This window comes from Micropterus salmoides, unplaced genomic scaffold, assembly GCF_014851395.1.
Source record: "Micropterus salmoides isolate LMB-PRFRI ecotype aquatic unplaced genomic scaffold, ASM1485139v1 Ms_hic_scaffold_12, whole genome shotgun sequence".
Taxonomy (NCBI): domain Eukaryota; kingdom Metazoa; phylum Chordata; class Actinopteri; order Centrarchiformes; family Centrarchidae; genus Micropterus; species Micropterus salmoides.
The window spans coordinates 12,125,322-12,139,107 of NW_024040263.1; the positions used below are offsets into that span (position 1 = coordinate 12,125,322).

General features: G+C 38.3%; 1 protein-coding gene across 1 annotated transcript in view; it reads left to right on the plus strand.

Annotated features, from left to right (window-relative positions):
* Positions 1-6,627: 6,627 nt before the first annotated feature.
* Positions 6,628-13,786, plus strand: part of adra1d (adrenoceptor alpha 1D) — a 28,046-nt gene continuing 20,887 nt past the window's right edge. Inside the window, exon 1 of the mRNA XM_038713374.1 lies at positions 6,628-7,974. Within this exon, the coding sequence (XP_038569302.1) occupies positions 7,017-7,974 (958 nt within the window). The 5' untranslated portion in view covers positions 6,628-7,016. The remainder of the gene's footprint in view (positions 7,975-13,786) is intronic.

A 13,786-nucleotide genomic window follows, 5' to 3' on the forward strand; every position in this document is an offset into this window, starting at 1 on the left:
CTAGGACTATAGGATAGTCTAATTAGCTGACTTTATTCTTTCTCTTAAAAATTGCAACACGGAACTGATAACACGTTTTTGCTTTGTTGAGTTCAGTATTCACAATATGAACATTTTTGGAAACCTTACATTGATGTTTATGACTCTCTCTCTGTCTCTCTCTCTCTGTTTGTGTCTGCTTGTTTATAAGGGAGATTCCTCTCTGTGAAGCCCTTTTACCATTTTTTATTGTGATGATTTTATGATTTTATGTATTTGTGATAAAATTAGAATAACTTTTGATAGACACACTTTTGTTTTAAAGTTCTGAAGTTGAGTATAATTTTTAATGACAGTGTCATATTGTCAGCACTATTATTACCTAGGATCCTTCTATGATTTGCAATACTTGCAGAGGACATCTTTTTTTTTACTTACTGTTTATTGAGCACAAACATTTTACATTTAGCTGATGCTTTAATCCAAAGCAACTTACAATTGCTATACATGTCAGAGGTCAGAGGCCTCTGGAGCAACTAAGTTAAGTGTCTTGCTCAGGGACACAATGGTGGATGTCTCAAAGTGGGAATTGAACCTAGGTCTCCCACACCCAAGGCAAGCATTTTATATATGCGCCATCACCCCTATTTTTAACATTACTATGGTTTTTACCTTTGTGGAATACTGGCACTTTCTATCTATTCAGAGGAAAATATTACAGTTTTTTAAAAGGGGCCCCCAGAGTGTCAGACTTTGAAACTACCTAAGTCTGTCTGCTACCTTTGACAGATCATATGTTGTTCTTCAGCCTTAGCATTCCAGCCTTTGTCTCTGCCTGCTTGTAACAACCCCTCCCTCTTCTCAGTTGGCACACGTTCGGCAACAGGTAAACAGCTGCTGGCTGTTTACCTGTTGCCGAACGTGTTTTGTATGTTGCAAGACTGCTTGCATTTGAGTCCTCACAACTATTACCAGATCCCCACACACAAATATCTAGAATAAATTCCAAAACCATATAAGGTCCGCTGAAACATCTTCATGTTACTCATCCAGGCTAGATCTCTGCTGCAGTAATACCAGCAATGCAACATACCAACAGGTACTGCTTATAAAAGGGGATGCATGCAGATTTTCAGGACGCAGTACTTGGTAAATGTATCCACAGAAACATGTCGGCAAATGAAAATTTATTTTCAAAATCACTATTTCAATAAACTTCTTCAGTTTAGTGTTTCCAACTACATTACCACAGTTTAATTTAAACAGTTAAACACTTGCAGTGTTTGTGCTTCACAGGGGCAGTTACAGTTATTTGTTTCTCCCAGTTTTGATAAAATGTTCAGGCTGCACTGAATTACAAACACATTCCCTGAACTGTAATTTAAATCCAAATACAACAGTTCAACTATTCCACCTGAGAAGCTGCTGTCACTGATCTAATCTAGATAGAAAATCTCATACCTTGGTATCTGAGAGGATATTTTTAAAGCAGAATTCTGTCAGCAGAAAAAAAGAAGTTCAATATATAAGAGAGTCATGTAAGTAAAAATAAGCTCCTCTTCATTATTTGTATGGCACCAAACATTAAAAAGGACAAAGAATAAGAGAAGATCAATGTTCATCTATTTGCCATATTTGTGCACTCAAACAGAGAAAGTATAGCATGTAATTGTTTCCTTTAGAACAAGAAGAATCATTTTAGTAAAACCTATTAGACAAAGGCCATGGGTGTATCCTTTTGTTATACATTCTTCATTTATTATATGTAACCTTGTCTAGAGAAACATAGGGCTACCTTTAAGTGTGTTCTCTGCATGCCAACATTTCCAAGTGGACAGCCATTGTGTAAATTTGACGTTTCCAATTCTTGAAAATACAAAAAATACCCCCCTACCCCATCCCAACAGACCCCTCCCTGCTGCACTGCTATTTGTGAGCAATTTGGATTTCAGTGTCTACCCACCGTACAATTGAATAACTCTCTCTCCCACCTATGTGCTTTCAAACAAGCCATTCACAGAGGAAGCATCCTGGCAAGCTCACAATCCAACCTGGACTATATATGAGGGGCAGACTGCCGCCAGGTACTGACTTCATGGAGTTCAGTGCATCCTTCCATTTGAGAAACAATAGGTAGCCTGGAGATTTGGTCCAAACACCAGGGGCTTTCAGGAGAACTGCTTTGTTCCTTCTGGATGTGTCTCATTAATCTTCTGCTCTGTAATGCAATATCTTTGGCCACATATAGAGAAGGCATCATGTGCATCATTTAACATTTAACATTTGCTGTTGTTCAGAATATTAATATTGCATGAACTTTGCTATGCTGATAGTCTACATCCTACCATTAAAACAATAGTTTTAGTAAGGTTTCAGGTACTATGTACAATATATGTCCTATAGTGTTAATAATACATTACACAATAAATGGAAGGGATACTACAAGGGCCTAATCCTTTATGTTTAAGTCCCTTTTGATATCTGTTCCCAAAACATCTGAATTCAATTCAGTTGAATCATCAGAATTATTCCAAACCATCCAACCAAGTACAACAATTAGCCCCTGCCTTGATATTGTCATTATTTGAAAAAATAAAGCTGGCATAGGCTATTTATTTCAGATTCAAATTTTATTGAAATTCTCTTGAAAATGAAAAATATCCGATATCTATGGCTGTTGCAGGACTGTAATAAGCAAGACCAATAATTTCATTAGGTTGGAATTAAACGACCGGCTGGCGCACACTCTGCCCACGCACTCAATGCACATGTTTGACTTTTTCAATTAGATACATTCTAAATCTAACTATCTCTCGCTAGTTGTCCAAAGTCACCTACTCCACCTTTAACTAAGTGTATTGCATTTTTGCAGCCTGTATTTCTCCATGCCCCTAAATTTGGTCCCCCAAATTTGGCCTGAAAAATTATCACATCTGCAAATTGACTTTCCAGAGATTATTTGAAACAGTGAAGCTCACTGCTAATTCTTAAAGCATCATTCTAAATGATTCACATTCTCCCCTGTGTGCGTGTTGGTACTCTGGTCTATCTCAGGTCCAATGCCATGGCCTCTAAAACTCTTAGACAAACAGAATAATCTCACAACATGCCAATCCAAACTGACAATCATAATATGATTTGCATTCCACAAGTTGCCATGATAACTGAGTCCTTCTTCTATTCAAGAGCTTGGGGTCACAAAAGTACACTTGCTTGTAAGTCAAAATTCGTGTATTAATAATTTTATAAAATCATTTTAAGCATCCAGAATGATGGAAAGTAGTATAAATCAGATTTAGATCAGATTAAGACTGAGATTTTAAGGATGAAAGTAAAAATGTTACAGAAGTCTCTGCAGTGTCAAAGCCAGAGATGACAGCATTCTTATGTTAAGAGGTGGAAATTATTTAATGCGTCCCTGATGACACTCCTCTTTCCACATTTCTCTACCTGGAGGTGTCTTTGTGTAATGGCATTAATTAAGCATTGACAAAGTATGATGAATGCATCCATTCCTACACTATTAAAACTAAGCAGTAAATGCAACAAGTTGTCTCTGCCTGATAAGAGGGCTTTTATCAGGCACAGGTACATGGTATAAAACACTTTTGAATGCAAAGAGGGTGAGAGGCATTTGATACTGCTGCTGGTTTACAGTGAATCTTGAGTGAAAAGAATACATCCTTGTTTGACCTTGAAGTAAAATGGCTTCAATTTAGACCAAAAAGGTGCTTTACTGTTTCATATTAGGACGGCCTCAGAATTTTCACACATAAGACCAAAATGCAACACAGTTAATATTTGAACTTTGCAAATGTGCATTTTGTTTCTATGTTTCTTTAACATCACACACATATGCCGGTCAGTTGTCTTCCTGGCTATAAAATGTGGCAAACCAAGAAGCAGTATGAGAAACTTCTGACCATTTGACCTTTTCAGACATTCGAGCCTTTAAAGAGTCGTGTATGAAGAGATACCAAAGCATGACATGACTTGTAGCCGACTGAATCCCAGCGCTCTGCTGAGGGCTGATAAGATAGCACACAGTCAAAGTCTAGGGCAGATTACCATATTGAGAGTCTGAGGCAGGAGAGAGAGAGAAAGAATGTGTTTGTGTTCGAATAACTGGGTGAGCATCATAACAAATGACAGAATTTCCCTCTTTCTCTTAACACATTGACACTTTTTTACAATTGACTTTGGATGAAATAGTTTATTCAAAATGGTATAGGCAATTCTATTGTCCACAGTACACTATCACTGGAAATACCATGCATTTTGAAAAGGGGTGAAACCCCTTTGTGGTGAGTGGAGTGTAGCTGATGGGAAAGGTTGTGTATGATACAGACTTTTCTTTTGCGATCACGCACAAATTAAGATAAATAAATAAGATAAATAACACAAAGAACAAATACTCTAAATACTCATCAAATTAGAATTAATTCATATAGGCTACGACAGCCTTGTGTTGCCATACCATGAGCCCATGGTAAGACACGCTAAGTGACCAAAAGCTGCTGCACATTAGCATTTCATGTTAATCACATGTACTCTGCTAGGCTGAATAGCCACAAAAAAAAGAAGGGAAAAAAATCAAAGACCTCCAGGGTGCTCTATGTAGTTTGTTATTTTGGCTCTGCACAGTGGATATGAAACTAAACAATCGCTATGATGTTAAATCGTATGAAATGCCCCCGTTTGCTACGTTGCAGCAACACAAGGGAGGCTAACCCTACCTGTTAGCAGCTGTAGGGTTAGCCGGTCGACATGCATAAAGTCAGTGACTTAGGTTTAGGTACTAACATTTCTGATGGTTGTGGTAAGGGTAGAGGCTTCAGGGGGCTGTCAACACCTTTATCCCGAACGTACCTAGCTATCAGGCTAGCTAACTAGCACTTCTGGTCTGTACGGGATGCCCCAGAGTGTTTTGTCACTTTTTCTGAAAGCGTTGATATTGAACACCCTGCAATGAGAATGGGCTCGCCCTCCCTATATGCTCCACAAGACATTTACAGCAACCAACTATGTGTCTTTACCTTTAGACTGGTCTTCAGCAAAGGAAACACAGACACATTGGTTTGTCAAGTGCATTTCACTGTTTGCCACCCAAAATCAGTGGATTGATGGCTTTTAGCTATATGTTTAGGATCTTGGTCCAGGTCCTAAAATTGCCCAGCAAAATATTAAAGGTGCTACCGATCCTACACAATTAACTTAACTATTAAAGCAGCGATAATCGATATTAATGTATTAAATGACAATGTGACAATGTGAAACAGATGGCTTGTAGTGATAAACCTGCAGAGAATTATAACCTGCATCCGCAGCTAACAAGTTTGCGATATCAACTTAAGAGGTAACAATATGCCAATGTTGTGTTCCCAGCTTTTTTCGCTGCCCACAAGTGACTGAAAACAATCTATTGTTGCAAATTTTAGTCAGTCATTGTTTCATTTCAACTAGCTGAGGAAATACATTCAGAAAAAAATTCAGGAGGACAATGAAATAATAAAGAATAATACCATCAGGGACATTTCATCCCATCATTATCTGAAACTTCCTTGACTTTGTCAGGCTCTGTGCCATAAAAAAATCTCTCCTGTACAGTGTGCCCTAATGTTGGCTCTCCATGACTGCAGATTTAGCCCTCTTGTAAGGAGGAGCAGGTGGGCAGGATGAGGTTTTAGTTTTTTTAATAAATCCAATACAGAGGATGTGCCCTGACAGCTGAGCAGGCTCACTGTGACTAGAAACAAAAGTGCTGCTATAGATATATATAGATAGATAGATATAGAGATATAGAGATAGATAGATAGATAGATAGATAGAGATAGATAGATATAGAGATAGATAGATATAGAGATAGATAGATATAGAGATAGATAGATAGATATATATAGATATAGAGATATATAGATAGATAGATATATATAGATATATGTGTGTGTGTGTGTGTGTGTGTGTGTATATATATATATATATATATATATATATATATATATATAGAGAGAGAGAGAGAGAGAGAGAGAGAGAGAGAGAGAGAGATATGTATATATATATATATATATGTATATGTATATATATATATATATATATATATATATATATGTAAAAGATGGAGCTGGATGTCACAACGCTCTGTGTTGCTACAAGCAAAGTAAAGTTGATGATACACACAGCAACTTTTAGAGCAATCGTGAAGAGAAACATTGCCGTCAATGGTAATGAGTAAAGATTACTCCACCACCCGCCCTGTACCGCCGCTATCCGTTCAAAACATAGTCAGACTTGCCACTAGCAATTGCCCAGCAACATTGCTCAAAAAGTTGCCCGTTTATCATCAGCTTAAGTTTGCATCCTGGGGTGAAATTGAGATGGTTTTTAGTGGCTGATATAGAGTTTTTTTAAAACTTTATTTTCTCATGAGGGAATTATAAGAATATAAGACATAATGCACAAAATTCTAAGACATTTAATACCTGCTAATGGAAACTAGTCAGATAAAGGTGGCAGACCAGTTTCAATTAGTGCATCATATAGAATTCGTGACAAGTTTTAAATTGACGCTCCCTTTTGGAGACCGTGAACGCAACAGTAAATAAGTGACGTGTGGGTGGAGCTCTAGGTTCAGACCTGCTGTTCTAGCTCTGACTCTGTGATCAGTTACAAAGGATGCCACCAGAGGAAAAACCATCACATGGAAGAAATGCCTGAAAATGGAGCTGAATGCATTTGTATTTTTATTATTATTCTGTAAATACTTTTACTTGCTCCAGAATCACCTCAATTGTTTTTGAGTGAGAATATGTCTGTTTTTGCTAAGAGCAGTTTTCTAATCATGCATGCATGTGCCTGTAGTTATAAGGACTTTCCATTTTTATTTTTATTTTTCAAATATATTTGGCTTGACCTGTAGCAAATTATGACTGCGATGACGCGGCCCGCTTGTGTTGCTGGTAAGAGAGACTGAAAACAATGCCCGACACGCCGCTTTCTTTAGATAACTTACTCTAAAGTTCTCTTTATGGCGTTTCAAAATGACAGACTCTAACTTGAGGAACCAAAGCAACTATGGGATCTATTTTGCTGAAACTTTCAATGGATCCGTTCTGCACCAGACATTTCCAAACGATAGCATCACCACATGCACGAACTTCACAATGGACTCACAGGTTGTCGGGGTTGGGATCATTCTCTCCATTTTTATTTTGGTAGCAATTGTTGGGAACATTTTGGTTATCCTGTCTGTGGTGTGCAATAAACATTTGCAAACGGTCACAAACTTCTTTATTGTCAACTTAGCCATGGCAGACCTGCTGTTAAGCATTATCGTGCTGCCTTTCTCTGCATCTCTGGAGGTTCTGGGATGCTGGATGTTTGGCCGGGTTTTCTGTAACATTTGGGCTGCGGTGGATGTGCTCTGCTGCACCGCATCCATCCTCAGCCTCTGCATCATCTCCGTAGACCGGTACATAGGTGTTAAACACTGCCTGAAATACCCAAGTATTATGACAGAGAGGAAGGCAGTGGCTATATTAGCACTAGTGTGGGTATCATCCACGGTCATCTCCGTCGGACCGCTCCTGGGATGGAAGGAACCGCCGCCTGTGGACGAAAGCATCTGCAGGATCACAGAAGAACCGGGCTACGCGCTCTTCTCCTCTCTCTTCTCTTTCTACCTCCCGCTCATGGTCATCCTCATCATGTATTTTAGGGTGTACGTGGTGGCCCGCAGGACTACCAAGAGCTTAGAAGCAGGCGTAAAAAGGGAGAGAAACAAGTCGATGGAAGTGGTCCTCCGGATACACTGTCGCAGCGTGCTGGAGGACGCGCGGCAGTGCAGCTCAAAAAGCAGCAAAAACCATCCGTTTCGAAGTTCGCTCTCAGTGCGGCTGATGAAGTTCTCCAGGGAGAAAAAGGCGGCTAAAACACTCGCCATCGTTGTGGGGATGTTCATCTTGTGTTGGCTGCCTTTTTTCTTCTTTCTGCCGATGGGTATGTTTTATAACTTCATATTTTTGTTCAGCATAAATTATGCACCTTTGTGTCTGCTCCATAATATAAAGGTGTACAGGATTTCATATGCTCCCTGTAAAAATTACTGTTCTCAAGGACAAACATTGAGCAATTCTTCAAATGTCTCACATAAATGCCTTCAACTAACCTACTTGAATTTATCATTCAACACATCGACTGAATCGCTGGCAGATATTTTCTAACTAATTAATTAATGTGAATAGGCTAATTAATGCATTTGCATCACTTGGAGTGATTAAACTTTTTCAGCCTGCAGCTCCTCCTGAGAAATGATCAGATTTCTATAAACAAGGCAACATACTGGCTGCAGGCACAGTCCAGTATTAAACCAATAAACCACAATTTATAAAAAAAACTGTACAGTAAGATTCAGGCATAAGAGAAAACAAACATGTTGGATTTCACTGCTCTTTATTTCAAGAACTATGCCAGGAATGGATAAAATCTAAGATTTTTAGAAGGTTATAAAAACAAATGTTTTGGTCAGAAAAGTTCAAATCTGTAAGTGACCATTAATGTGGCTTGTTTCCATGCCTGCAATTTTTCCAAGACCCTTCTTTTTCAGAAGGCTAATATCACATTTTTAAAAGAGCAGTCATAATAGACATTCTTCAGTAATGAGCTCTCCCTGCATCTCGCAACTATCACAGCTGCCCATTCCAAGTACCATTTTCAGTGGGATACATGCTGTCGCAAGATTCTCTCATAGCAATATAAAACATGATAAAGACATGTATTTGTTTATTAAGGATTTTGAGTCATGCTATGGTTGTAGCAGGGAAAGGTCGTAGCTTAATTAAAACGCTAAATTCTACCTGGAAGTCTTGAAAACACAAAATGATTAACACTGAAGAATTAAAAATGTAAGTGTAATGTTGAGAACAACTCAAACACTGACCACAGTACTGAAAGGATGAGACATGGGGAAATATAGGGACATAGTCTCTAATCACCTGATGGTGGAAAATGCCCTACAGTGGGGATAACCTGACGTGCATATAAAGCTGCACTTACAGAAAGTAACAATATTCACAAGACGCAAATTTTGCATATATTTCACTTATTGATTGTAAGAGCCATTATGGACAAATGGCCAGTATCTTATCAGGTATAGCACTCACAGCACTCTCTTGCTGCACCTCCAAATGTTTTGAATTGAGTTATTAGAGCAAAGTCTGCAGGGACAGAGGGCAAAAACTACTTTATTCACTCAGTGGGAGTGAAAAGGGCAAGTTTATTTGTATCTAGAAGTCTAAGGTAGACAGATACTCCATCTCTTCTTGGGCTTGAAAATGAGTACAGACAAGAATGAGTTTTGAATATATTAATTTTAATTGTTACACTGTAAAAAAATCTGTACTTTGACAGTTTTATTCCTTTTTATTTCACAGATTTTCCCTGTATTTTTGAAATACATGAAATTATCAAAAATTACAAAAATACACTGAATTTACATGTCTAATGTAAAATAACATGAAAAACCTGTAGCTGTCAATACCATAACATTTCTGTTATTTTAAGGAAACTTTTGGGGTTTTTCACGTAAACAAACTGTTACAATACATTCAGGAATTTCCCATATTTTTTATTTAAAAGAAAAAAGGGTTAAATTTAAGTTTAATACTGTAAAAACATTTCTTAAACTTCGTACAATTAGTAACAGTTAACGGTAACAAGACATTTGTTCTGTAACTTGAAATAGATTTTCTTGTTAATTGACAAATATCTCCTTTAATTATGGCTATTTGGAAAATAAAAACATTGAATAAATGTTATTTTAATCAGTATATAGTGTCTACAAGTATTGTTAAACTGTCAAAACACAGTTTTGATCATTGAAAACAGCCATAATTACTGTAATTTCACAGCTTTTTATTATAATTCTTAGATTACAAGTTAGATTAAATAGTATTTAATTGCCCCAAAGTGGTAAAATTACAGAAAGGTAATATTTAATTTATAGTTAAATGACAGGCGTTCACACCTTTTAATGGGGTTAAAAAAGAAAACTTCCTGTAAAATTACGGGTTTGTGATGAAAAATTAATTTTAATGCCATTTTACAGATACTTCGATTGAAGAGTCTTAGTCTTATAATCAAAACCTAAAACAAACATATTTAAATCCTGTTTTTTCATAATTAAAAATTACCAAATGTTCACATTAGAGTAATACATATCCATTTATCCTATAATAGAGACCAGAAACCCATTCTGAGTTATCTTGTACTAGAGTTATATGTGACAGTTTCAGACTTCCTTAATTTGAGGAAACTCAGACATTTACATTTATTCATTTAGCTGATGCTTTTATCCAAAGCGACTTACAATTGAGGTCGCACGCCTCTGGAGCAACTAGGGGTTAAGTGTCTTGCTCAGGGACACAATGGTGGATGGGTCACAGTGGGGGATTGAATCCGTGTCTCTCACACCAAAGGCATGTGTCTTATCAATTGCACCACCACCACCCCACAGACCTTTTAAAGTACCACCACAAAACAAAATTCACACATCTGATACTATTTATAGATCATTTATTCAGTTCCATGCTCACATTCATTAGAAACCCAATTGGGTCAACATAAAGAATATTTTGGGTACTGTTAGACACAGATCCAAGATGAAAGTGCAATCTGAATGTAAAGTAATTGGAAAATATTTCTTAAAATGCTGGCATTTTGCTTTGATAGGACTGTACAGAGACATGAAAGGCAAAGGAGAGGGGGAAATGGTGGTTTTACATACAGTGAACTTAATGCACAATGGTTTCAACATGATATTTTATGACTTTCTAAAGCCAGGTTTTGTATCTGGTAAATGTTGTTACGGCTGTATGTGTTTCTCTGTGCTGTGCATCCTTGTTCCTTTTCTGTCCTCTAGTTCTGCCCCAGGAGTGCTACAGCTGATTGCTGAATTAGGTCCACCTGGCCTTGCAAGGCAGTGCACAACTGTGTGCACGGGAGTTGGGGAAGTCCAAAATTTCTAAATTAAGTTGGTATACAAAAAGATGCAAATATATGCAAGTAGAAAGACAAGTGTGAATGTGAAGTTTTTCTTGGCAGTCCAAGTGTATCCATTTGTTTGCAAGTTTTTGGTATGCAAGCCAAAAGTACATTTTCAGATTCGACTGACTTTGCGCAACAACACCTCTGGATGACCTAAAGAAACCACTTGGGTTCTTAGCTCAATTGGAAAACATAAACAACGGCAAACAAAATCAACAGTATATCTATCCAAGGTCTGCAAGACATTAAGTAAGTTTCCCTTAATAATTGGTATGGTGAACAAATTCTGGAGATGTGTTAGTCAATACCCCTCTCCACAGAATTGGGGAAGAATACAAGTCTGGTGGCTACATGGCTACAAAAATGACAGAGCAGATATCCACTCCCCCTCCACCACTAGCTCTTCCATTAAGTATGAGCAATAAGCAAAAGGCAGATGATCTACACAAGCTTGCCGTTCCTTACATCCAAAAAACTTGACAGCGTTTGATTTACAATATAACTGCATTGATAAATAGGGCTGTGTGATCTGACGGTATACACTATATTGCCAAAAGTATCGGGACACCCCTTCGGAATCATTGAATTCAGATGTTCCAATCACTTCCATGGCCACAGGTGTATAAAATCAAGCACCTAGGCATGTGGACTGCTTCTACAAACATTTGTGAAAAAATGGGTCACTCTCAGGAGCTCAGTGAATTCAAGCTTGGTACCTGTGCAATAAGTCCATTTGTGAAATTTCCTTACTACTAAATATTCCAAGGTCAACTGTTAGTGGTATTATGACTAAGTGGAAGCGATTTGGCCCTGCGATGGACTGGCGACCTGTCCAGGGTGTACCCCGCCTTTCACCCGATGTCAGCTGGGATTCAGCTGTCACAAAGCGTGGTCAGCGCATCTGCAGAAGCTGCCAACTTTCTGCAGAGTCAAGAGCTACAGAGCTACAGACCTCCAAACGTCGTGTGGCCTTCAGATTAGCTCTAGAACAGTGCGTAGAGAGCTTCATAGAATGGGTTTCCATGGCCGAGCAGGTGCATCCAAGCCTTACATCACCAAGTATAATGCAAAGCGTCGGATACATGGTTAAAAGCATGCCGCCACTAAACACTAGTGCAGTGGAGATGTGATCACGCTTCTCTGTCTGGCAATCTGATGGATAAGGCTGGGTTTGGCGGTTGCCAAGAGAATGGCACTGGCCTGACTGCATTGTGCCAAGTGTGTAAAGTTTGGTGTGGGAGTGTTTTTCAGGGGTTGGGCTTGGCCCCTTAGTTCCAGTGAAAGGAACTGTTAATGCTTCAGCATACCAAAACATTTTGGACAATTTCATGCTCCCAACGTTGTGGAAACAGTTTGGGAATGGCCCCTTCCTGTTCCAACATGACTGCGCACCAGTGCACAAAGCAAGGTCCACAAAGACATGGATGAGCGAGTTTGGTGTGGAGAACTTGACTGGTCTGTACAGTCCTGACCCCAACCCGACAGAACACCTTTGGGATGAATTAGAGCGGAGACTGTGAGCCAGGCCTTCTCATCCAACATCTGTCCCTGACCTCACAAATGCGCTTCTAGAAGAATGGTCCAAAAGTCCAGTGAACACACACACACAGCTGATGACCAGTTTTTAGACGTTTCTTAAAAGGAAAATCTAGTATTTGCGGGTGTTTAGTAACATGAAATAAATGAAGTAGTCTGACTGATCTGAAACTCCAGTGAGAGTGCCCTACCACCATTTGCTTACATTAGTGCAACAGCCTCATGAATACTAATTTTTCTTTTCCAGAAATTGATGGAAGAAAGAGAAACGGCCTTTCAGAATTACTTTAAATGCTTTCTGTCCCCCAATGTTATGGATAAAACATGTACAACAGTACAACCATACACACTCACACATGGAGTATACAGTTAGCTTTTTAGTATGAATTATACAAGTGTTGTTATTGTTTGTTTCTTTATTTGTTGCTGACTTGAATCCAACCAGCATAACATCACACAGGCATACTTGTTTCAAGCTTCCAATTATTTACAGTTTACAGTTGGCTTTCTTTGTTTTAAAGGTATATTAGGCATCCTATACTTATTATTGAAAAATTACATTGGTCGATGCGTATGATACTTGTTCATCAAGAACACAAGGCATTCTCTCTTTAAAGGATAAGTCTATATGTGAGATTCAATATTTTTCTTAATGTCAACAAATCCTGCCAAAAGCGAATAGATACGACTAACAAGTATTGCATTATGTATAGCCAAAGCCTGACATATCTAATTCCTCTGTACCAGGAAACCTCCACACCTATTCGCATCATTGAGCCACACTGTTACAGTTAGTGACATGTTTCTTCATTATGAGGAACATGTGCACTGTAGTTTATTTTCAGTTGATCCCTCATCATGCTGTAAATACTATATAAAACTATAGCTTGGTCCTTGGTGGCCATATGTTGAGAGTGATTTTTAAGAAGCCTGGCAACAAGCGTTGACCTTCACATACAACATGAAATGTCAATGAGATAATTTACTAAGCTCTGTAACTGAGGACTGATCAGGATTGTGTCTGCTCACACAAAAGAGCTGTCACAATTTTTTGTTTGAGAAAGTGGACAAGTCCCCTGACTCATTGACGGGCTTTAATGTGTATTCAGAGCTTCCATTCATTGCGTGGCCTTGTGATTTTAACTAGGATATAAGCCAATATATGAACTTTCAAAACATCTCATCCTCAGAGAAGATTTTTAATCATCTTTCGGCACCAGATTTAAAAGAT